The sequence below is a fragment of the Amyelois transitella genome, chromosome 5 (genome assembly GCF_032362555.1).
Source record: "Amyelois transitella isolate CPQ chromosome 5, ilAmyTran1.1, whole genome shotgun sequence".
NCBI classification, from domain to species: domain Eukaryota; kingdom Metazoa; phylum Arthropoda; class Insecta; order Lepidoptera; family Pyralidae; genus Amyelois; species Amyelois transitella.
This window is the reverse complement of record NC_083508.1, coordinates 3,962,294-3,984,956: the sequence shown is the minus strand read 5'-3', so window position 1 is coordinate 3,984,956 and position 22,663 is coordinate 3,962,294. Positions and strand designations below refer to the sequence as shown.

Below are 22,663 nucleotides of genomic sequence, written 5' to 3'. Positions count from 1 at the left end.
AATGTACTCGGAGAGTCATTGGTATATTGCAGGGATAAGATTTGAACCGGTGCCCGGTCACACACATCACTTGCGTGTTTTAGCCAGGCACTTTAACCATTCGACCACACTAGAAATTGCTTTATGTTATTTTCTACTTAGGATCTATAGGTTTAAAACTTACATTTCATTTCAACTGTAAAATTTAATAATTTTAACAGAAAAGTCTGATATGAAAAGAGTAATGAGTGTGGAGGAAGGGGGAGAGGTCTGTAAGGATCGTTACAAATGGAAATCCATAGTGTCTGTCTACCCCAATGGAAAACAGGCGTAATGGTGAGTATCTTCAACTTACAGAAAAAAACATTTTGATTAGGTACTTTATTTGAAATTTACATTTTTAAATGCGTAATATTAACGGGGACTACATTTCTAAACTTAAAAATAAAACTAAACTCTTCACTTCTTAACAGCCGCCTTTTCTCGTGCCTTCTTTCCTTCCAATAGCATGATCCTTTCTTCTTCAGATAGATTTTTGTTGATTTTTGTGATGACGCCCGTACCAAGCGTAAGGTCACCGAGACGAAGTGTGAAACGCTGACCCGGCTCACACACCATAGGTTTCAGAAGTCGCAAATGTAATCTGTAAAATAAAAAATTATATTAATACTTCATGAAAATAGATAAGGAAAATTAAAGGAAAAGTTAATCAAGTTGGGATTTTTTTTGTGATGGACTAGGAACCTGTTAGCCACACAGCAGAATGTGGCCTTTTCCTTTCAGTTAAAATACTTTTGAAGACTGGTGGGGGATGGAGACCTTACGATTATTATGTAGGTATGTATGTTAATAGATACATGGAAAAATAGTAAAAGGAATAGACACTTCGCTCATTTTTGTCAAAAAAATCAGCCTGTGATATATTCTGACGAATGTGTCTTAAATCCTCTTAATGGGCCACAATTGTTTAGAGATTGACTCGCTGAATATTAATGACCATGTTCATTCAACTGTTGGTTTACTTTTAACCGATATTCAGTATAAGGTTTATTTTTCCATAATCAGATTTTCTCCATTCTGTTCTTCCAATTCAACTTCAATACTTACTTAGCATCTTCACCAGGCATCACCATCTCCTTTTCCGGAATAGTGACCTGGGAGGCGCAGTCCCAGGTCATAGAGAACATTTGCAGCTGGATGTACGACGTGAACGGTTTCGAGCGGCCTCCCTCTTCTTTGCTCAAGATATATACTGCTGCTTCCACATTATCGTGGGCCTTCACTGTTCCTGGCTTAGCCATGACCATTCCTCGCTTGATCTGCTCACGTTTGACCGCTCGGACCAGCGCTCCAAGTTGGTCCCCAGCCTGCGCCTCTTCCAAGGTCTTGTGGAACATCTCTACACCGGTGACGGTTGTCTTCATGGTCTTGCCGTGTCCGACGATCTCGCATTCAGTGCCCTTCTTCAACACACCTGGTGAAAGAATTTGCTTTAAGTGAGATATTCGCTGACAATAATATAACAAATTCTCATTGAAGTAATTTACAGTCAAAGATAATGCCATTAGTCGAATATGTTCTCATCCCTTGATGAAAAGGCTATTTGCCCACTTTTCAATGTAGTTAAGGGAGAAAAAAACTTAGTATATTTAAAAAATATTCTGAAAAGGACATAAAAATAAATTCTAATGTTTCAAGATTACCCCTGTGCAAGCGTCCTGTGACGACGGTACCACGGCCAGGGATGGAGTGCACCGACTCAACAGGCAAGAGGAACGGCTTGTCCAATTCACGAACCGGCGTTGGGATGTACGCGTCCACTTCTTTGAGCAACTGGGTAATAGCCTCTGCTCCGATTTCAGGACTTTTACCATCCAAGGCACAAAGAGCAGACCCTGGAATAGGAACCATAATTATTATTTTTTAATGAGGATTTATTATCGGCAATTTTCTTAATATACCTTATAATGTATATAGTATAGTGCCGTGTGGTTCCCGGCACCAATACAAAAAATAAATAGGACCACTCCATCTCTTTCCCATGGATGTCGTAAAAGGCGACTAAGGAATAGGCTTACAAACTTGGGATTATTTTTTGGGCGCTGGGTTGGCAACCTGTCACTAGTTGAATCTTATAGAATTCTATAGTTAAGCAAAATAGCTGAATGTGGCCATTCAGTCTTTTCAAGACTGTTGACTGTCTACCCCGCAAGGGATATAGACGTGACCATATGTATGTATATAGTATATATTATAAAATTATGTAGTTGATCATTCCAAAATTAGTGTAAAATATTTAATTTTACTTTATACAGAATCATCATGGAAAGATACATTTATTCTTAACAGATAAGACATTGTATCCTTATAAGATAAAGGCAGTTATCCTACCTAGTGATTTGATTTATAATTTAAAACTTTAGTGAGTCAAACTACAACAGGTAAACTTAATGCTATTTTATTAAAAGTTTAAACCAATCAATCCTCTAAAAAAAATATGAGTTATGCTCTTTTTTGCAAAGGGTGAACAAAAAATATATCCTTATAAAAATCAATATTCTCATACCTTTGATAACAGGCACATTATCACCATCATACCCCATCTCAGACATCAGCTCCCTAATCTCCATCTCCACGAGCTCCACCATTTCCTGATCAGCAGCGTCCACTTTGTTGATGAATACCACAACGTGTTGGATGCCAATCTGTTTGGCCAGCAGCAAGTGTTCCCGCGTTTGTGGCATGACGCCGTCCGTAGCTGCCACCACTAGGATGGCTCCGTCCATTTGTGCTGTGCCTGTTATCATGTTCTGGAAGAAAAGATACAATTTTTATACCATCAATGTGAGAGTAACTACTAGTAGTATACTAGCAAATTATATCATCTAAGTGATTCATGATCCCTAACCTATTTATATAAGATGCTCATCGTTCAGATTGTGCCTGTTTCGGAGCACAATATTTGTAATTCTTAAGATGGTTCCTGCATCAAAAGTTTTATGAATGGAATAATTGAAAGGATTTGTTAAATTATTTATCTGTTTATGAGGTGTGGATGTTAATGCAGAAACTGAAGTCTCCAAACTATTTTTTTTCTATATAAGTTTTTACTTTGTCTCTCTATTTTATAAATCTATCTAGCAATATGAGTGTAAAAAATATATTACTAGAATCATTGTTTAGTAAAAAGTGTCTATAAAAATACCATACCTTGATGTAATCAGCATGTCCAGGACAATCTGTGTGTCCATAATGTCTCTGTTCCGTTTGGTATTCAACATGGGCCACATTGATGGTGATACCTCGAGCCTTCTCTTCCGGAGCATTGTCAATGTCTGTGTAACCCTTCTTCTGAGCTAGGTTGAGGTCGGCTAATACTGTAATATAAAAAATATATTTATATTTGTAATGCTAACTTTAGTATATTATTTAATTAAAATTTATTTATAAAGTTATAAAAGCATGGGGAAAATAATCAGACTATTGTAAACCAAGTTAGAATCAAACCAAGTCTGCCTGAAAAGATGTTGAATGTGGATGAAGCAAACAAAGGTGGCAACATGTAATCTCTCTGTGAAAGAAACATCACAATATTATGCCTAAACCTTGAAAACCTCAGCTCCAATTAGAATAAAATATGAGCTCTATGGCATTCCTATCAGTGATATTAGACAATTATATATTAATTAAACTAAATTGGAATTACTCTCAGTAAATAATTAAGTAAACAAATAATGTTAGAGGAATGTTTTGAGTGGTAAGAATTGCTTAAGATTTGTTTTGTTTATTATGCAGCAATATTTTTTTTTCTTTTACTAAATCTTGATTGCCTACATGTAACCAGTATGCCCATCCCACCCAGTTATCAAACTTGATTTATTGAAATTCTGTACCTTTTGTTATTGCTGCAGTCAAAGTGGTTTTTCCATGATCAACATGGCCAATAGTTCCTACATTGCAGTGAGGTTTCGTTCTCTCGAAGACCTGCTTCTCAGCATAATTTCTTCTCAGCACTATACTCAATGGTGTGAGTCCAGGCAAGCCATTACCGCATTTTGTAAGTTGAGAACAAGGACTGTTCTTCAATACCAATTTTAGAGCTGAAACCAAATGTTTACAATGAAAATACGGAAAATCAATAAGTTAACCTATATAAGACATTCATGTGAAATTTATAATAGCAGAATTTAATAACCTATACTTCATACATCTAAATGAAAATATTTGATTTATTGGTCGTACTTATAAGATAAAGTTGAAGATTTCATGACGTATGGACGATTTGTATGGTAACGATTACAGCTATGGGTTACATTTACATAACCTGTAAATAACCAAAAAAATGGTTATAATCAACAAGAGGCGTCGTATACCCATTACATGTAATGATTTTATCATTTTAAAAAGAATATAATAGCGAATGCTTGTAGGATTAGTAAGAAGGCTACTAAGAAAATTTGTCAAAGGGGTACTGCACCTGGATTTACTAAATTTTTCGCAAATGAGATAGACGCCATTAGCGCAGTTGTCACGTTCTATCACTATAGAAGGTTTTTTGTTTTATTTTTTTAAATAATGGTAATGACACTTTGTAAATATAAAAATTTTTCGAAAGAAATCAATGAAAATCACACCGGAAAAATTGGTCTCTTTTCTTAACTTATTTTTTATTTTACCTTATTGACAGCTCTGACATAAGATAATTTTTCATATTTTCGAGCAAAAGATTTTCACACAAGCAGCCAAGCACAAATGTTGAAATGTAGGACCATCATATATCATATCAATTCTCTTTTTCTATCTATGTGGATAGAAAGAGCGAACATACAAGAATGCAAACTTCGTGAAAAGGTTCCAAAGAAAATCAACAAGTAAAACTTTCGCTATCAAAGACACTGCAATGAAAAACATAACAAAATAATTAAAAAAAAAGTATTTTCTCTACTACCCTCTAGATGTCAGAGTACTTCCGTTTTGTGAAAAATGTTTGTGCCTTTCGACAAAAGATGGCGTTAATAGTAAGTTCTGCCCAGTTTTTGTTTTTACAATCCATAAAGTAAAATCAAGGTACAATTCACAGAAATCGCTTTTTTCAGGTTGCTATGGCCTTGATTTGATACGTGTTATGTATAACACGACTCTTTCCCGGAGGGTTAGGCTGAAACCACATCTTGCCACCTGCCACGACCCCTGCATACTTTTTTCGCTTTAACCATATTCATAACTCTCTTCATGCAAGCTCATCGGTTTCGGGTACTCTTCATCTGACTTTTGCTAGAACGTCTCCGATTTGATTAAGGTACGTTCGTCTAGGCCTTCCCACTCCACCAGTCCCATTTACGCCCTTTTGCATATTTACTTAGCCAACCTACTTTCATTCGTCCTTTCGACATGAACAAAACCATCAAAGCATTCCCCTTTTCTATTCTTGTCACTATATCTTCATTAAAAATAAATCCTTTGGCGATTCAGGCACCTATATTTTACTATTAGTCTATAAGCATAGTATCTTCCATATTCTTAGACATTATGAATATATGTGTTCTATATCAACCGGAGAGCTAGATTGACCTGCCCAGTTAGTTTTTAGTTAGTTTTGCCAGAAATAAAATAATAACCAATTTCATCCTATCACCAAATAAAACTGCATTAAAGGTATTAAATATCTGCAGTTTCTGCTTTTTTTAATTTTATGAATTTAGTTAGAACAAAAATAAATAACAGCTGAATTTAGGTATTACGAAAATATGTTTACATATAGATATTGATGTTTAATTTAAATAAAATCTAACTATAGACTTTCTTAAAATTAAGTAGACTGAAAATGTTTTTTGTATCTTTATATTATGCTACCCACCTTACATAAAAAATAAAATATACTCAGTTAACAGTAAAAAGAAATTATTTACAAGCAAATTAGGTAGGCGTTCTGCAATCACATTGTTCTTATCTAGATATAGTAAAAATTAAAAGTCAAAGTCGTCACTACTGGGACTAGCAACTCTTGCTTCATGCGATTCTGTACTTTCAGTACCATTGGCTTTTTCTTTTTCATTCTCAGGTGGAGTAACTGAAATAGAAACGTGTAGTAGTAGGTATATTAAAACATAGCACTGCTTGTTTTTCGAGTACTTAAGTGAACTCTATTTTCATCCGTTTTATTCGAAAACTAATTTTTACCCGCAGCTGAACCCGCGTGAATTCAGCGCCATCTACTAAAGACGAGGAATTTAACGCCATCTTACAATAAGCGACGAATTAAATCTATACTAATATTATAAAGCTGAAGAGTTTGTTTGTTTGTTTGTTCGTTTAAACGCGCTAATCTCAGAAACTACTGAACCGATTTGAATAATTCTTTCTGATAGTCTATTTATCGAGGAAGGCTATAGGCTACATTTTATCCCGGATTTCCTACGGGAAACGTCAACAATGCAGGTGAAAGTTGAATGAGTCGGCCATCTGGGAGCTTTCCACGCGAACGCTGCGCAAACCAACAAAGATATAGTAAAACAATGTACTAAAGATGTGAAGTACTCATTTTTTGCCACAAAAAAGTCCGCGAGAGCATTATCTATCTCTTAAGGTTCACTTACAATAACCATTTATGTTCATTTTTTAAGATTATTTTTTCATAATAAACATAAGTTATTTTGAAACCAATTTTCTTTAATTCAGTATTAATCCTTATCCAAATAAATATGTTTATTACTTTCGGCTTTTCATGTAGACTAAAATTGCCATTTACAGTATATAAATCAGACGAATAGGTTTGAGATAGGTATAGTCGTTATAAGCAATTTGCAGCGAAACATTTAATACGGCAAACCAGCGTTCTTTCTAATACGCGTGACCGCCTGACCGCCTGAGGAGGATGTTTGCAAAAATAAATATGATGCCCAAAATAACTATTCCACGCGGACGAAGTCGCGGGCACAGCTAGTGTCACATAAAAAGCAACGAATTTAGTGTCAAGTCACCTACAAAAGAATACAGGATTCGCAAATCCCGTGGGAACTAGTTTTTACCTAGATGAAATTCTGAAGACTCTTAATTATAATATACGTGATATTACAAGATATAAGAGTCTATATTAAAAAAAAAACTGATGTCTTTGATGAAAATTTGAAAGTACATCTAAGTATTTTTATTTCTGACATGTGCCTACGTACTTAGACAGTTTCGGCCTCTTATGTTTTAACTTCAAATAGAAGTAGGTATGTTTTTAACAGGGTTATAATAGAGGCAGTAAAAAATAATTACAGTTAAAGATAAGTACCAAATTCCTGGACAACTTCTGAACTGCCTATTTGTACCGTCATCGAATCAGGTTCGGCATTATTCTTGTTTCGTTCTTTGTTAGGTGCAAGTTGGGTGTCTTTTACGGCTGATGCATCTCCTGTAGCATCATTAATATCTGTGCTTTCAATTATGTGAGTTTCTTCGGTATCATTATAAGCTTTATTCAAAACCTTTGGAACAATATTATTACGCTTCTCTCTTTTCGGAGTCCCCAAAAGTATAACGTTGCCATTCATATGTTTCTTGTTATTGGTTTCTTTTGGCTCGATGAAGTCTTCATCAGAATTCTCATCAGAACTGTCATCAGAAAATTCAATATTGAGTTTCCTTTTTAGCTGTTTCTTAAATTTGTTTAGGATTTTACTATTTATTTTCTTTGGCTTATTAATTGTTCCTTTATATCTGGCTATGAAACTGTATTTAGCAAGGCGGTCCGCTAAAGGCAGCGAGTCAGCATCGTCTGCTTGCTTAATGGCTAATTCTAAACGGGATTTTAGTTTATTTCCGTTCCGCAATTGATTGTTAATTTTTTTATTCGCGCTGTACGGCTTCATTTGATAGGGCGCAACCCATGCGCGGGTCACTTCGGATGTGTCAAAGAATACTACATTGTAGTGAGTCTGAAAATATAACAGAAGTTACCGTTAAGAAATTAAACTAAACGTATTCGTCTACGTACGGGAATTCAAATATAATAACGTATAACAAAGGCTGAGGTTTATATTCTGATACATACATACATATAATCATGTCTATGTCCCTTGCGGGTAGACAGAGTTCAGCTTTGGCTTAATGATAGAATTGAGATTCAAATAGTGGCAGGTTGTTAGCTCATCGTCTAAAAGAAAAAAACCCCAAGTTTGTTAGCCTCTCTATCGTCTAACATGAATACCTATATTACGGTGGAAAAGATAGCATCAGGGATCATTAAAGAAACTACTCACAGGAATATCAGAGAAACCATCGAGCCAGTAGAACTGTTCGTTATCCGGACAATCATCGACCATGGCCGGCCACCAGGGCCAGCCCGGGAGCCTCGCCCACACCACAGACCCCGCCGAATACTCGCTATGAATGAGATCTTCTTCATCACGGAGACGTATCGGCATTTCTGGCGCTGTACAGCTGGCTAACGACGAATCTGTAGGATTGGTGGGCAATGTTACGGTTTTGATAGAATAACAGTTCTGGTCGACTATGGCCGGCCACCAGGGCCAGTCCGAGAGCCTCGCCCGTACCACAGACGCTAAATACTCCCTATGAATGAGATCATCTTCTGACGCTGTACAGTTGGTTAGCGACATATCTGTAGGATAGGGTAGGCAGTATTTAGGTAATGGTAGAACAAACTGTACTTTCTTGAGTAATCTTAACAGTCGTCGACTGTGCCCGGCCACTAGGGGCAGCCCGGTAGCCTCGGCGAATCCGGAAATCCGTAGTATCTGCCTACTCCTATGGGAAACAAGCGTGTTGATTGTATGTATGTGTATGTCGTGAAACATGAATTTTGTGTATGAATGAAAAAAAAAAATGATTACTACCCGCTGTAGTTCCCTTGTAATCATTGTGGTGATATTTACTAATAAATTACGAACCTGGGTTCATCTTGCAGTACCATTTGCTTGGCAGTTCGTGACTATCAAGAACGAAAGGAAGGTGTCTCCAACGGTCGCAGGCGTCACACTGCACCCATAATCCTGAATTTCGGCGTTTTTGGAGCCATTGCAGTCTTTGTCTCTGGGTTAATCCGGGAGCCGGCTGACTAAGTGCGTCTTTGAAAGAACTAAATAACATTTTATAACATTTAGGTCTTAATCTTAATCCCAGTGGGACGACCTATTTGGAGATGACGTGCTACTAATTTTACTAAGTAAGTAGGTACATATTTTGCGTGCGTTTATGGAGTACTTAGAACCACTCCATATCTTTCCCATTGACTTCGTATAAGGCGACTAATTCGATTCCTCTTACAGGCGATGAGCTAGCAACCTGTCACTATTATAATCTCAATTCTATCATTAAGCCATTCAAGCTGAACGTGGCCTTTCAGTCTTTTCAAGACTGTTGGGTCTGTCTCCCTCGAAAGTTATATAGACGTAGTAGGTATATGTACATTTATGTATGTAAGTACATATTTTGGACTTAATTTCGTAGTATTATTAGTAAATGCGTCTAGTTTCCTCAATCTTATAAATACATAGATGAGGACACTGACGATCATGTCAACACAACGCTGGGTCAAGAGATATGAAATTTGGCATGTAGGTTCCTTTAGCGGTCCAGGAGACGCTTAGAGCACGAACAGAGGATTTCCTGAAATTCCCTCGGAAACGGATTCATTTTAGTCGAAAGGAACGACCAGCGCAGACGCAGATGCAAATGTTATGTAATTTATAGTGGTGGTGTGTGTTCAATGTTTGTTTAGTTAGTGCAATAATTAACCCTGTAAGTTCTAAAGTTATCGCTGAGTTTTCATAAGTATTTTTTTTTTAAAGACCTTGGTATTTTCATCTGGTATCATAGAATATCATTAGAATACATTTATACTTACGTGCTGTTCTGAGACACAGGTTTGTCTTCACACGCTGTCGAATCAGCTAATGATACATTTATATTGTGTCGGCGGCTGTTTGCATGCGGAGACATAGTTTTAGCGTTCTAGGAAACAGAATTAATAAATTTAGATAAAAAATATAAATTTACAAAAATAAGTAGTTTTCGTATTTTGGGTAGATTTGTATAATTTAATTATTATTTGGGTACCCCATCTCAATTCTTACCAAGGGTTGTTTAGCTTCTTCTTTAGGTTCTTGAGCTTTTTCTGTAGGTAATTTTACTTTCTCCATTTTACGAGCAAATTTAAAATTGTGAAGTAAAATCTCACGGGAGACATTCATAAATGGCGCCAAAATTGTCGTTTTGATTTTTTTATTAATTTTTCCAGTCAATCATAGACATTTTGTAAACCTTCAGCAAAGACCGCTTTTTTAAAATATGTAATGAGCGAATATTTAGATTTCTGTCGGTATGTTTACATGTACGTACCCTCGACCATTCCGAACAATATCTTGTGCAAATATTCATATCTTAAATTACAATTTCATTTGATATGAAAAATAAATTAGATATATACCTACATAAAAATCTTCTAACTTATGTACCTACCTATGTATTTTTAATCAAACTTAAAAAAATATTGCCGTGTGCAAAGACGAAGTTAACAGAAAAGTACCTTCATGTACAGAAGGAATTAGGTAAGTACCTACATGCTAATAAGAATTATTGATATACGTAAGTACCTTCATTTTTGTTTTAAAATTTGATTGACCCTAATTTAAAAAATACAATTGTCAATAAGAATTATCATAAAATGCATTAAAATAAATAGTGAGTGTCACACAATTTGAAAAGAACCATAGACGTGTGATTGTACGTGGAAATTGATTGAATATCAGGAAATAGCAGTCATACCCGTAACTTTCAAAAATTATACCAATAATTATAAAAAATATTCATTAAATTTCTAAAGAGAAAATAATTTTCTGTTTAATTAAATTTTATTTGATAAAAATATAACATAATAAGTCAAGTAAATTTGCGGAAGTGCGCATCAAAAATCTGGCTGGTTGCCGGCTGGTCGCCATATTTGTGGCGAGCAAGTTCCTCGGAGTTTTCCTTATATTTTCGTCGTTAACGACGAAAGGGAGTAGATTTTACTCCCTTTTTTGTGTTTCAAGTTTACGTTCGTGCATTTACAGCTTGGTAAAGCTTGTTTGTATAGTAAGAAATTAATTTTCTTTGTCTTGGATCATAAACATGGCTTTCTAAAATGTCGGCCCTGTACGTAATCTCGTTATCTCCCTGCGGAGTATCCCGCTCAGTTGTAATTGTGAATGTTGGAGGAATCCAGAATGGACAAGAAATCTTTGAACCGATCATCTCAACCACAGTCGAGGGCATCAGCCATCGACTGTAAAAAGAATTCAGGTAGGTAAAGGTCAAACAACACCTCCATAACTGTTGTGTCATGCTAGACCTAGACAAAACAAATCGCCCAATGGAATTGTTATTATTATTAACGGAATTGATATAACTTCCTCTAAAACAAAAACTGCTCGTATTGTCTCGAAATCTCCTTTCTTTTTCATTTTGCTCAATTGTATAGCATATAGGTACAGCAGGTAAATATGTATATCAGTGCCAGTGATCGGCTTTACATTTTTTAGTTTGATTGGTCTTTTACATATTGAGATTTCATCCACAGTGTTGTATTCATTGTAAAATGTCACTTATTGAACTCTGTTATTGATTATTTTACAGAATTGACAAATAAACCTTGGCCTCGGAACAATAAAAAACGTGAAGGACCCAATAATGCTCCTAAAAATGAAACTAACCGGAAGAATGCACCAGCTCAACGTGGTCGGGGTCAAATTGATAGAAGACCACGAGCGAGAGGTACCTCTGGTTACGTTGTGGGTGGAACGCAGAACACCAGGTAAGGAACAATTCTCTCCATGTTCATTTACCAAATCACTTTTTTGCACACACTGAGTGTATGCAGAAATTAGTAGGTATTTTGCGCCAGAATAGTTAATACTTTATAATAAATTAATAAACTATTTCCATGTTTGATTTTTTTGTGTCCCAATGACCAATCAATCAATGTATATGACCCGGATCTGATTCTACTAAATTGTTATTTGTTTTTTGTAAATTGTATGTGAGTATGTGTACTACATTGTATCCTGTTATGTATGATAATAAATAAAATAAATATAGGCTTGCTCATTCTGCATAGTTAGGTATTTGACACAAATAATAGTTTATTTTTGTCAAATTCTATAAAATGTTTAATGATGATTAAAGTGTAGGTAATGTTTCCTTAAGTATTAATAATTTATAATTTGCTTCTTCTTGTTAAGTAAAGAAAGCTTATTGAAAAGACAACTGTTTTAATTCATTCATATATTCAATAATCACATCTATATCCCTCATAGAGTAGACAGAGCTAGCAGTCTTGAAAGATGATAAGACATGTTCAGCTCATAAGCTTAATAATAGAAATGAGATTCAGTGATAGGTTGCTAGCCCATTGCCTAAAAGAATCCAAAGTTGATATGCCTATCCATTAATCGCCTTTTACAATATCAGTGGAACTATTCTTATTTATATTGGTGCCTAGAACCACATGGATAAACCTTTTTATCAACAATTTTTTTTTCCACAAACAGGATAGAAGAGGACGAAGAGCCTGAATTAGGCTCTGTGTTTGTGCCCGGAAGCAAGAAGCAAAACTTGAATCATTTGCTGAACTTCATGTACCCCAGTCGAAGGGGACAGGAGAGCAGGGGATCACAGCCACAACGAAGAGTTCACCATGTGTCTTATCAGCACGATCATGATCTTTACCTTCGTGCTAAGTAAGTTTTTTGAATACATATTCAAACATAAACACAATTCAATTTAAAAAATATGGGTTTATGTAAATAAGATCAAAAAATTTATATTATTCATGTTTTTAGCTGCCAGTTTGTTGTAAAAGAAGAAGGAGATTATAAAGCGAATTTGTTGGATCCCGATGTGCCAGTTAAGTGGGAGCAAGTTGAGGAAATTGTAAGTTGTTTAGCAGATAATATGGTTTATTATTTACTACATTTTCCCAACAGCTTCGCTCGCGCCAATATAGCGCCTTCTACACGCGCGAATTTAGCACCATCTACAAAATAATCACACCATCTAAAAAATTATATATATATAAAATTTCAACATTGGTTTTCAGTAGATAACCTAAGACAAATAAACAAACTTTCGTTAGGATAAAATTTTGCCATCTAAAGTCATGAAATTATTATGCTACTAGCGACCCGCCCCGGCTTCGCACGGGTGCAAAATTATAAATGTTATTATACATAAAAACCTTCCTCTTGAATCACTCTACCTGTTACAAAAAACTGCATCATAATCCGTTGCGTATTTTTAAAGATTTAAGCATACGGACAAACAGACTAAAATAGCGACTTTGTTTTATACTATGTAGTGATGATTGATGGCCTGTACAATAAGGAACATTCAAGGGTGAGATAGTTTTTGTTAAACTTTAAATTTTTAGGTTGTTAGGAGTACCGGACGTTCGGAATGCCCTATATGTTTGGGCCCGCCAGCTGCAGGACGTGTAGGACGTTGTGGTCACGTGTACTGCTGGGCTTGCGTGCTACATTATGCTGCAACTCATGAGAAACAACCGCCGCCGTGTCCAGTGTGTACCACGCCGCTGCAAGTCAAGGATATGAAGCCGACAAGGATGGTGCAGTGGGAGTCTCCCTCTGAGGAGGTTCGTATATTTATTTATTGGCAGGTAGGTAGTGGCCATTTGTAAACGTATTTATATTGTGTAAGACACTGGTCATATTAACTGGTGGGACGGCATGTGGCGCTTTGCCGCAGCTCGTTACAGCAGTAACAGTTTTTTACATATTGTGTGAGACCTGAGAGAGATAAAAAACCTTAAAAATACGTCAGTGTTTTCTTTTTCAGCTGTGCTACCATTATAATTATTATTATGCCATAAGTCTGTCCTTTGTGCATAAGTCCTAGGCTAAGTGATATATAGAATAATATGTTTTTATGTACAATATGGACATACATTCATTCATTATATCATGGGGATTTTGTTATAGGTGACAATGCGTCTCGTGCGGCGTTTGCGCGGCTCCACAACTGTGGAGATAGCGCCGCCGCGCGGGGCAATGTGCGATTCTACACCACAAGCTATTTTGCCTCTGGAAAGCGTAAAAGATGCACCTTATTCCAAATTCTTTACTGCTTCAAAGCAACAGGTAAGTTCTCTTCTTACATAAAGACATTACTTTATTATTATCGAATTCAATATTTATGGACAAGATAATTATTCATATCTTATCTCTATTGTAATTTATTTGAAAGTTCATTGAGCCTACAACAACAAATGAATTTAATGTTATGTAAAGTATGTAAGTAAAGAATAAGTAGTAGTAGTAAGCATTCTCTATTCTCTACCATTGATATTGAAAGCTAGGGAATATTTGCAGACTTCAGAAAATGGTAAACAGTTAAAAAACAAGTGTCCGAAAACTAGCAGATACATGAAGTTATACATATACCTTTTGACTATTTGTTTTTATTATGTATAGGTGCATGAAATTCTAAAGAGAGAAAGGGGCGAGATACAAAATCAAATCATGGCGGAAATTGATACCACTGAGATAGTTTTTCTAGAGCAGGCTTTGGACATGCTAAAACTGAAAGAGGATACACTTGATACAATAACTGACGAACCTGCTAAGGTTAAGACTATACCAGTCGAGGCACCCCCTATTGTTTACGAGAAACAAGAAATATCTGAGAATAAGATAGATTGGTTCGATGTAACAGAAGATGGTGCTGCCTGTATTGATATTGTTCAAGGGAAAATGGAAGAACTTGACCTTGATAATACTCAGTCTGATTTGAATCCTGATGATACATCTTCTTTTGAACAAAATGATGATATATTGGATGAGGTTCCATTGATGGATCTATCCACTTGTGAAATGGAGGAGGTAGATAATGCCAGTACCAGAATGGTCAATGATGTTGATAAGGAAAACCAGGCTAAATACTTTTATTTCTATCAAGGTAAAGAAACGAAGTGTATTGTTTTTTTAATGCATCATTCCATTGCACCAGCAGTCACAATACATGCAAATTATAAATATGTACCCACTTGTTACCTTGTCTGCCTGTCTTCTGTCTTGAGTCTGTTGAAAGAAATTGATTTGGAAATTAGCAGAACCATTGTTATTATTATTCTTATATGTTTTTCGTCTATACCAATGAATTGATAAATAGATATTTGTGATCTTTAAAGACTTAAAATTTTCCTCATGTGCTGTTGGTTTTGTCAAGAACTGGTTTCTAAACGGAACAGATAATAAACAAACATACTTTTTATTCCAGCTGAAGATGGGCAACAAATATTCCTGAACAGCCTAAATGTCCGTGTTTTGAACGCGTCGTGGGGCGCGTTGGCTGCGGCTCCGCCTTTCATACGCGGCCGCGTTGTACACCGCGAGACTCTATCACTCAGTGAACAGGTTAATAATATTTATTCCCTGAAGATATTAATTACCATATTTGTATGTTTGTGTTTTAAACATGATTGATAAAGTATACCACATTATAAATACATCAGAAAGCCTCACCTAAACAAACAAAAGCATTAATGCCTTGGCGATATTGCAAAAACCGAAGGAAAAAAAGAAACCGACAATTTAAGACATTTGTAATAGTAAATTGTTATTGTTACCTTCATTTCGATAATTTTATTCCAGACAAGGAAACATATGCCATACACTGCCCACTTGCCTCTCCACTGCTCATTTGACATCGTGGAGTTGGATTTGCAACCGCCTTATGTTACTGCTGGCGCACTCAACAATTTTGCTGGTAATTATTGTTTTAAAATACGACTTATTTAATAAAAAGAATCCAGTAGTCTTTGATGTGGATATACAACCATGTAAAAAAGGATAGTGAGCGATATATCTCTCTCAGTATCTTTCTCGTTTTCTTGTTTGTCTGTGTGTGATATCTAATAGTGGAAAAATATTTTTTTTTAGCTGCATTTAGTTGTAAAGAGCTAGATGTAGGTCAGTCTGTGAAATTTTCTTTCTTTCCAATACTAGATCGTGATTATAGGTAGACGCTAAAGAGACCAGGACATAATATATAAAGAAATTTTATGGTTATTTTCAGATGAATTAGACCGTCGTGCCCGCGCCCGCGCTCGCCGCGAGCGTGACGAGCGTCGCCGCGAGCGAGCGTACCGCCGCGCCATGGAGGGCCCGCCCAAACCAGACTTCTCATCAGAGCTACTGTTCCCGGCGCCGGCGCATGTCACGCCGTCTAAACACCCCCCGGTACTGGCTCCACTGGACGATTCAACCACATCCGCTGTTGCAATGTCGCCGCCGTCGTCGGGCCCGTCTTTTGCTACTGTAAGTGAAATTGTTGAATAAAATAAGTGGCAAAAGTGTTTTGCTATGTGTGTAGTGGTTGCTATGCCTCTTATACTTACCAATAGTTGTATCTTTTTGTCTTAAAATATGCTTTGTCCATATAAAACTAAATATAAAATAACGTTACATATTGTCTGATCAGTGAGCATTAAGGTTTTTAACATTATTCTCTTCCTGAATCTCAGATCTGTATAGCAAGGAAAAATTCATGTTTTAAAAATTATATTTTTACTTCACAGATGGCAAGTACCAGCGGCACTTGGCGCGTTCGCAAGCCGGCACCAGCTCCTCCGCCGCCGCCCGACGCTGACGAAGTCTCCGCTCCGCGTTCTCTCAGCCTCAGCGACGCGATCGAGGCAGCCCTACACGCCGCACCATCGTCTGCTAACAAAAAGAATAAAAAGACCAAACAGAAGGTGTTGTTTGCCACGGGCATGCAACGCGCTGGATAATAATACAATTTTATTTCGGACGATACTCAGTGAATAGCTGGCTGTGGATTTTTTTCGCATATGTTATTTAATCACTGAGGAACTGGCTGTTTTATTTTTCTTGTGGTGGCAAATTATTTGAGCAAGGGAATGATTTTTCGACTTTCGAACTTCGCGATAGTTGCCCGCACGAAGGAGATGTGGACTAGCTATACGTTTCATTTGTAGCGGGGCATATTGTGTGGTCCTAAAGTTCGTTCAGGCAAAAGCAGTACTGCGAATCGTCGCTGTAACTTATATTTCTACATATTCACTTGCTTTTATATACAGTGTGCTGTGCAAGATTTAAACAATTTTACAATCACTCGCATTCTTTTCCCTTTGTAATCGAGTTTGTCTTTTTAGACTACAATTTCTTCAAGAGCTATCCAGACCGCGTATGGATGTATGTAATAAAAATGTTAATGAATGTTATTGTAAAAAAAAAGAAAATTGACTATGGGCTTGTATCAAAATTGCTAATGGTGGTATGCCATTCGTCACATATGTTTGTCCAATTCAATTGCCCATTCAAATTGTCTAATATTATTTGTAAGTGAAATGATATGTCAATAATCTTTGATCAAATATGCCGAATTTAAACAAAATTAAAAATATGTTATTGATAAGATAAATATATCTGATGCATGAAATACCAGATTTATTCTGAAGCACTCATTAGTCAAAGAAAAAAATACCAAGTTATATCGTCTGTGAGATAATTAAAATATTTTTTTAACATTGTTTCAAAAAACAAACTGGTTGCAGCTAGATTTACTTTACAAGAATTGTTATGGATTGTTCTGTTAAAGCTTGTTAATACTAAACTAATATGTGGTTAAGGTTTGTGTCAAAACAAAGTTATATTATGTACAAACAATATGCATAATAATAAAAATGTGTAGAGTTTTATCAGTCAGATTTTTTTTTTGTATTACACGTCTATAATATTGACTATGAGAATACTGTCAGGGTTGCATCATTTTAGGTATTATTTTGCCACTGGGAGCTAGGATTTTTTGGTTTTCAACAACCACTTTAGTTGGCAGTCCATTCATACGCATAAGAAGTTAGGTCTCATTGGGTAATTAGTTTATAAAATTTTATCGGTTATAGCAATCGCTTATCATAGCAACCCTGATAAGGTATTTTGATTGTATGTGTATAAAATTATGTCCCATATTTAAATAATAATCTATGGAAAATTTGATTCAACAAAGTAGATAATTACGTATATTCACTGTCGAAATAAAATTGTATTAAAAACTTTTGACTTGTTTTATTTCGTAGATTTTTATATAGTATATAGGTACAAAACTTATCTACAAAATGCAAGCGAAAAAATACTTGCACTGCATAGCTTAGGTGTATAAGTAGTAAAAAAAATATATATCTGTTTTCTACGTACCTGCAACTTCGTGTTTGGGATTTTAAATGTTGTGTATGACAACCTTTAGACATTAGACGAGCGAGTTGACCAAACATAGCACAGCGCAGTATAGCTCGATGTTGATTTGTCACCCTTATGTCTGTGTTCAAATCTTTAATCGACTTAATGCCAATGATCAAAACTCTGACCGAAACTGTTGCCAACAAACACGTTGCACTGTATCGCTAATGGGTTAGGTTTTAACTATTATTATCTGTGAAGCTTGGATGTTTAATTCACATTGTAAATGGGAACCACGGGCACGATATATATGACTGACTTTCGCTTGGGTCCAGAAGCTTATAGCCAGCTTTGAAACGACTTATTGACGGGTTTGCGTAAAAAAATGATGGAGGCAAAAGAAGTACCTATGTAAGGGATGGTAAATAGAAAGATGTAGGCAGTCTCTTCATAAAAATTCAATACTGTGTAAATTTCTGTGCAATTAAGCTATTACAAACAAACAAAAAATTTAATAATAAACCTAATGGGGCAACACTCTTGCCCATAACCTGTAATAAAATGAGATACCTAACAATCCGACTTTGAAGCCATTCCATATGAGAGCTAAAGAACTTATAACGTATATTATCAATTCAAACAGAGTTACCTGGTATTGAGAAAAGCTAATAGCTAAATCTAAAGTGGCTCTTTAGCCACTTTAGGCTGTAGCTGCTTGCTTTCTATCTAGGGATAAAGACGTGATTTAATACATATTATGTATGTAAAATATCCAACAGTAACTGTACAACAGTACTGTTTTTTTTGTACTACTGTATACAGGCCGGGGACGGGTAAAAAAGTAAAAAGTCGTTGTCATTATTATAATTGTCATTGCAAATGTCAATAAGAAAATTTAATGATTTTTTGATTTTAAAAAACAAAAAATCTGAAAATGTGGATTACCTTCCTATCTACCGATTGATTTTTATTACAATAAGCCTTTAATTAAAAGAAGTTAAACTTGCTAAATTTAAACGATCGTATATGTGTACCAGGTGTCATCAGTATGCATGAGTATAATAGGGAATATGTCTTCAAACCTTTTAAGGTTACCGAAGTAAAATTCCGAGGTCGTACTTGTCCTAGGCCTCGAAGTGGACATAGGATAGTTTGCGACGACGTAAATGTATACCTATTTGGTGGATACAATCCTTCTTTGCCCTTTAATGTTGAACTCGAAAGTCCGACATGGAGTCCATCCAGTCCGCTTTTTAAAGAACTTTGGACTTTTTCTATAGCCAGGAAAAGATGGAGGCTACACAATTTGATGGAAAACATACCAGATGAGTTAGCATCGAATGCTTTGTGTATGAACGGTAAATACTTGTTGGTATGTACAAATAAAAGTTCTGTGTATAAATAAGCCATTATGATGTTTGGTGTTATAAGCCATATGTTACAAAATATTTTTGCTTTTAGGTATATGGCGGCACTGGTGCACCGTTCGGTAATAAATGTAATAATGATGTGCTTGTGTGGAGGACAAATAGTACTGAAGAAAGAATAGAACCCATACATGTGACTGGACCAAGACCCCCTGCACAATATGGTCAAGCAGTCTTTTGCTATGATGGTGGATTCTATACTGTTGGTGGAACTAATGGCTATTCTTATAATTGTGATATATATAGGTGAGTTGTGTGATTTAGTTGATTCAATTTAAAGTATACTTTAGTTTGGAAATTAAAATAAAAGGAAATTAATCATATTTTTTACAGGTTAGACCTACGGACAAAGATGTGGGGGGCAGAATTTATAGCTACAGGCCAAGATGGGGAACCGCTGGGCAGGTACAGACATGAACTGGCAAGAGTTGATGACAAGCTTTTTGTCCTTGGTGGTGGAACAGGAGAGTGGGCTTTCGAACTCATGGAGATTCCCATGTTTAACTTGACCACTAAGACATGGACAACTTTGATACCAAAGCCAGATGACTCAGCGAGAGACATCATAATGCCATTACCAAGGAAATGCCATAGTGCTGTGCAAATTTCTACACCTAATGGACCACAAGTGTATGTAGCTGGAGGCACGGATGGGCAAGCTGTTTTTGAAGATGTTTGGAGGCTGAATTTGGCAGATTTACAGTGGACACTCATGAAGAAGACAGTCTTGCCTCGTCCCTTATATTTCCATTCTTCTGCAGTGACTCCTGAAGGTTGCATGTATGTTTTTGGTGGGATTGAACCCAGAGATGATGCTACCTGCAGAAATAATATTTTGTATAAAGTTTGGCTTTGTATACCTAGCCTGACTGAGATTTGTTGGGAAGCTCTGCTCAATTATCATCCAAATTTAGAAGGACTTAGTAGGCAACGTCTCTTAGCCATAGGTATCCCATCACATTTGGTCAACAGGCTACATCCAATTGCTAGATATTAATAGAATTTAATTTATAAAACATTTAAGTATTCTATTTGTGGAAGTAGTTCTCAAGTGGAAAGTTCTACATATCTAAGTCTGATTTAGAAGAAGCAGTGTTAGAGGATGAATGTTTCATTTCAAATTATGTCAATAATGATTTGTCTCTGTAAAAGAAAATATTATTTTTTATTTTGAAACATAATTAAATATTTTAATACTTTATGAAAGTTCATTCTGTTTCCTGCACTACCTACATGAACCATGTAAGGAAATTTTAAACATATGTATTAAAACTACATCCTAACTTCATATTCCCAGCTACACCAACTCATTAGCATTTATTGTGAAGAATTGATCTTAATTTTGAACTAGTTTTTTTACTTGTCACAAATATTGTGAAGAACTACAGGGCAAAAATATATTGTTATAATATTAAATTCCATGTCTTTCTGAGAATTCAGTTCTTTGCAGTACATGCCAATGTTAGAATATGTATAGTGTCCTTAAAAATATTTAATGTAAAATCAACATAAAAGTATCCAAATATTTTTGACTGGAATCAGTTTGTAAATCACCTTAGTCCACTTTCTTTACCAAATATTTTTAACATTATGTAATATCCATTTCACTACTGTCCATAATAGTTTGCGTAGTGTTAAAAATTATATTTATCAAACATTGGTTCCACATTGATCTGTAAAAGACTATGATATTTGATTCAAGTAATTCTAGCCTAATTAACAGGTTCTGATTGTTTTTAAATATACTGGCCAAATTTTTTACCATATATTATCTACTTATTTGTTTAAAGTAGGTGGTATCTATTTTGTAATGTAATTTTGACTAATAAATCACATAAAATTTAGGCTCAGTTCTGGTTCTTGGGCTAAATTGATAAGTGAATAGTTTCTATTTACTATATTTGTAAATAAATGTTCCCAATAAAATTAGAAGTCATAATAATTTGTATATAACTAGGTAGATTTTTCTGAAAAATCTCAATATAACCAAGTCTAATCTAATATTATATTAGAAACATATAGATATCTCTAGTATCCTATACAGGTTTCCACCATAAAACTTATTGTTAGATGTAATCGGAAGGTTTTTAAATTACATGACCTTGTTCTTACTAAAAGTGCGCTACATAGGTACGTACGTACATACGTTCTCAAAAGCGCGCTTCTTTGTTAGTAAGTAAACAAGCGAGATTTTAAAACTATCAATAGACAGATAGGCAGCCAATTAGGTACCTACAATGTTAAACTGTAGTCGAATCTTAATGTATTTCAGTGTTCAAATTGACGTGACTGGAGAAGAGAGCGCTCCATAACCGCGGAGACCCCAAAAATGGTTGTTTGTGAAGATAAGGAATGTGACATGCATTTAGAACACTAACCCTTTCAAGTGTATACTTAAAATGGTAAAAGGTGAAATGGAAACTTAGGCTGACGCGGTTTTACTAGATAGATATAACCATAATGTATCATGTGTGTTTATTAAATCGAAATTAATAGTTGAATAATATGCATAATATAATATATTAAACAAGTAATTTAAATTTGTTAAATTGATGCATGCTACATGTGTTGTGACTTTATAAGTTCCATTCAAATTGAAGCATTTAATGTATGTATTATTTTTTTATTAATCTATACCGTAATAAATTGATGGTCTCAGAAAGAGTCTGGTATAATTTATTCATTTTAGGTAAGGTGTACATTTATATTGCATAAACATAATAACTAGCTTGTGTCTATGAATTACCTATTATAGATATTCTACATATAGGTACCTAGTGTCTTTTTGTGGCTTTGCTTTAGACATAGCCACTTAAACAATTTTGCTTTAGAGTTAACCAAAATACAATCTTTGAATAAATTGCGATTTATAGCTTATATTTTTAGTGTAGGTAGCTTGTAGTAGTGTAGGTGTCTTGGTGTAAAAATGACATCTTTCAGTTTTACGCGTGGAAAGCTATAACATAGAACTTGGTTTTATTTTCAAGGGTAATGCGTGAGCTGCGGTCGCAACAAGTGCCTGGCTCTGTCGCGTCGGCGTAGGGCGTTAGTCCAGAC

At 35.4% G+C, this 22,663-nt stretch overlaps 4 protein-coding genes across 4 annotated transcripts; 2 read left to right on the top strand and 2 right to left on the bottom strand.

Moving 5' to 3' along the window:
• Nucleotides 1-342: 342 nt before the first annotated feature.
• LOC106138024 (elongation factor Tu, mitochondrial) lies at nt 343-4,660 on the bottom strand. Its single transcript, XM_013339001.2, has 7 exons — nt 4,457-4,660; nt 3,873-4,079; nt 3,190-3,356; nt 2,546-2,789; nt 1,683-1,874; nt 1,087-1,453; nt 343-622 (listed from the first exon to the last, which is right to left on the bottom strand). Exons 1-7 carry the CDS (start codon nt 4,494-4,496, stop codon nt 439-441), a joined length of 1,401 nt encoding a protein of 466 aa, XP_013194455.1. The 5' UTR covers nt 4,497-4,660; the 3' UTR covers nt 343-438.
• A 1,285-nt stretch (nt 4,661-5,945) lies between these two features.
• On the bottom strand, nt 5,946-10,127 carry LOC106137967 (zinc finger CW-type PWWP domain protein 1). Its single transcript, XM_013338934.2, has 6 exons — nt 10,062-10,127; nt 9,833-9,939; nt 8,877-9,064; nt 8,226-8,422; nt 7,259-7,901; nt 5,946-6,049 (listed from the first exon to the last, which is right to left on the bottom strand). Exons 1-6 carry the CDS (start codon nt 10,125-10,127, stop codon nt 5,946-5,948), a joined length of 1,305 nt encoding a protein of 434 aa, XP_013194388.2.
• Nucleotides 10,128-10,772: 645 nt separating this feature from the next.
• LOC106139181 (E3 ubiquitin-protein ligase RNF10) lies at nt 10,773-18,059 on the top strand. The gene is made up of 11 exons (XM_013340575.2): nt 10,773-11,268; nt 11,602-11,779; nt 12,516-12,704; nt 12,807-12,897; nt 13,394-13,615; nt 13,962-14,120; nt 14,454-14,937; nt 15,259-15,395; nt 15,633-15,747; nt 16,057-16,298; nt 16,559-18,059. Exons 1-11 carry the CDS (start codon nt 11,175-11,177, stop codon nt 16,769-16,771), a joined length of 2,124 nt encoding a protein of 707 aa, XP_013196029.2. The 5' UTR covers nt 10,773-11,174; the 3' UTR covers nt 16,772-18,059.
• Nucleotides 18,060-19,051: 992 nt separating this feature from the next.
• LOC106138109 (kelch domain-containing protein 10 homolog) lies at nt 19,052-22,259 on the top strand. Its single transcript, XM_013339162.2, has 3 exons — nt 19,052-19,551; nt 19,641-19,852; nt 19,940-22,259. Exons 1-3 carry the CDS (start codon nt 19,228-19,230, stop codon nt 20,601-20,603), a joined length of 1,200 nt encoding a protein of 399 aa, XP_013194616.1. The 5' UTR covers nt 19,052-19,227; the 3' UTR covers nt 20,604-22,259.
• Nucleotides 22,260-22,663: the final 404 nt, after the last annotated feature.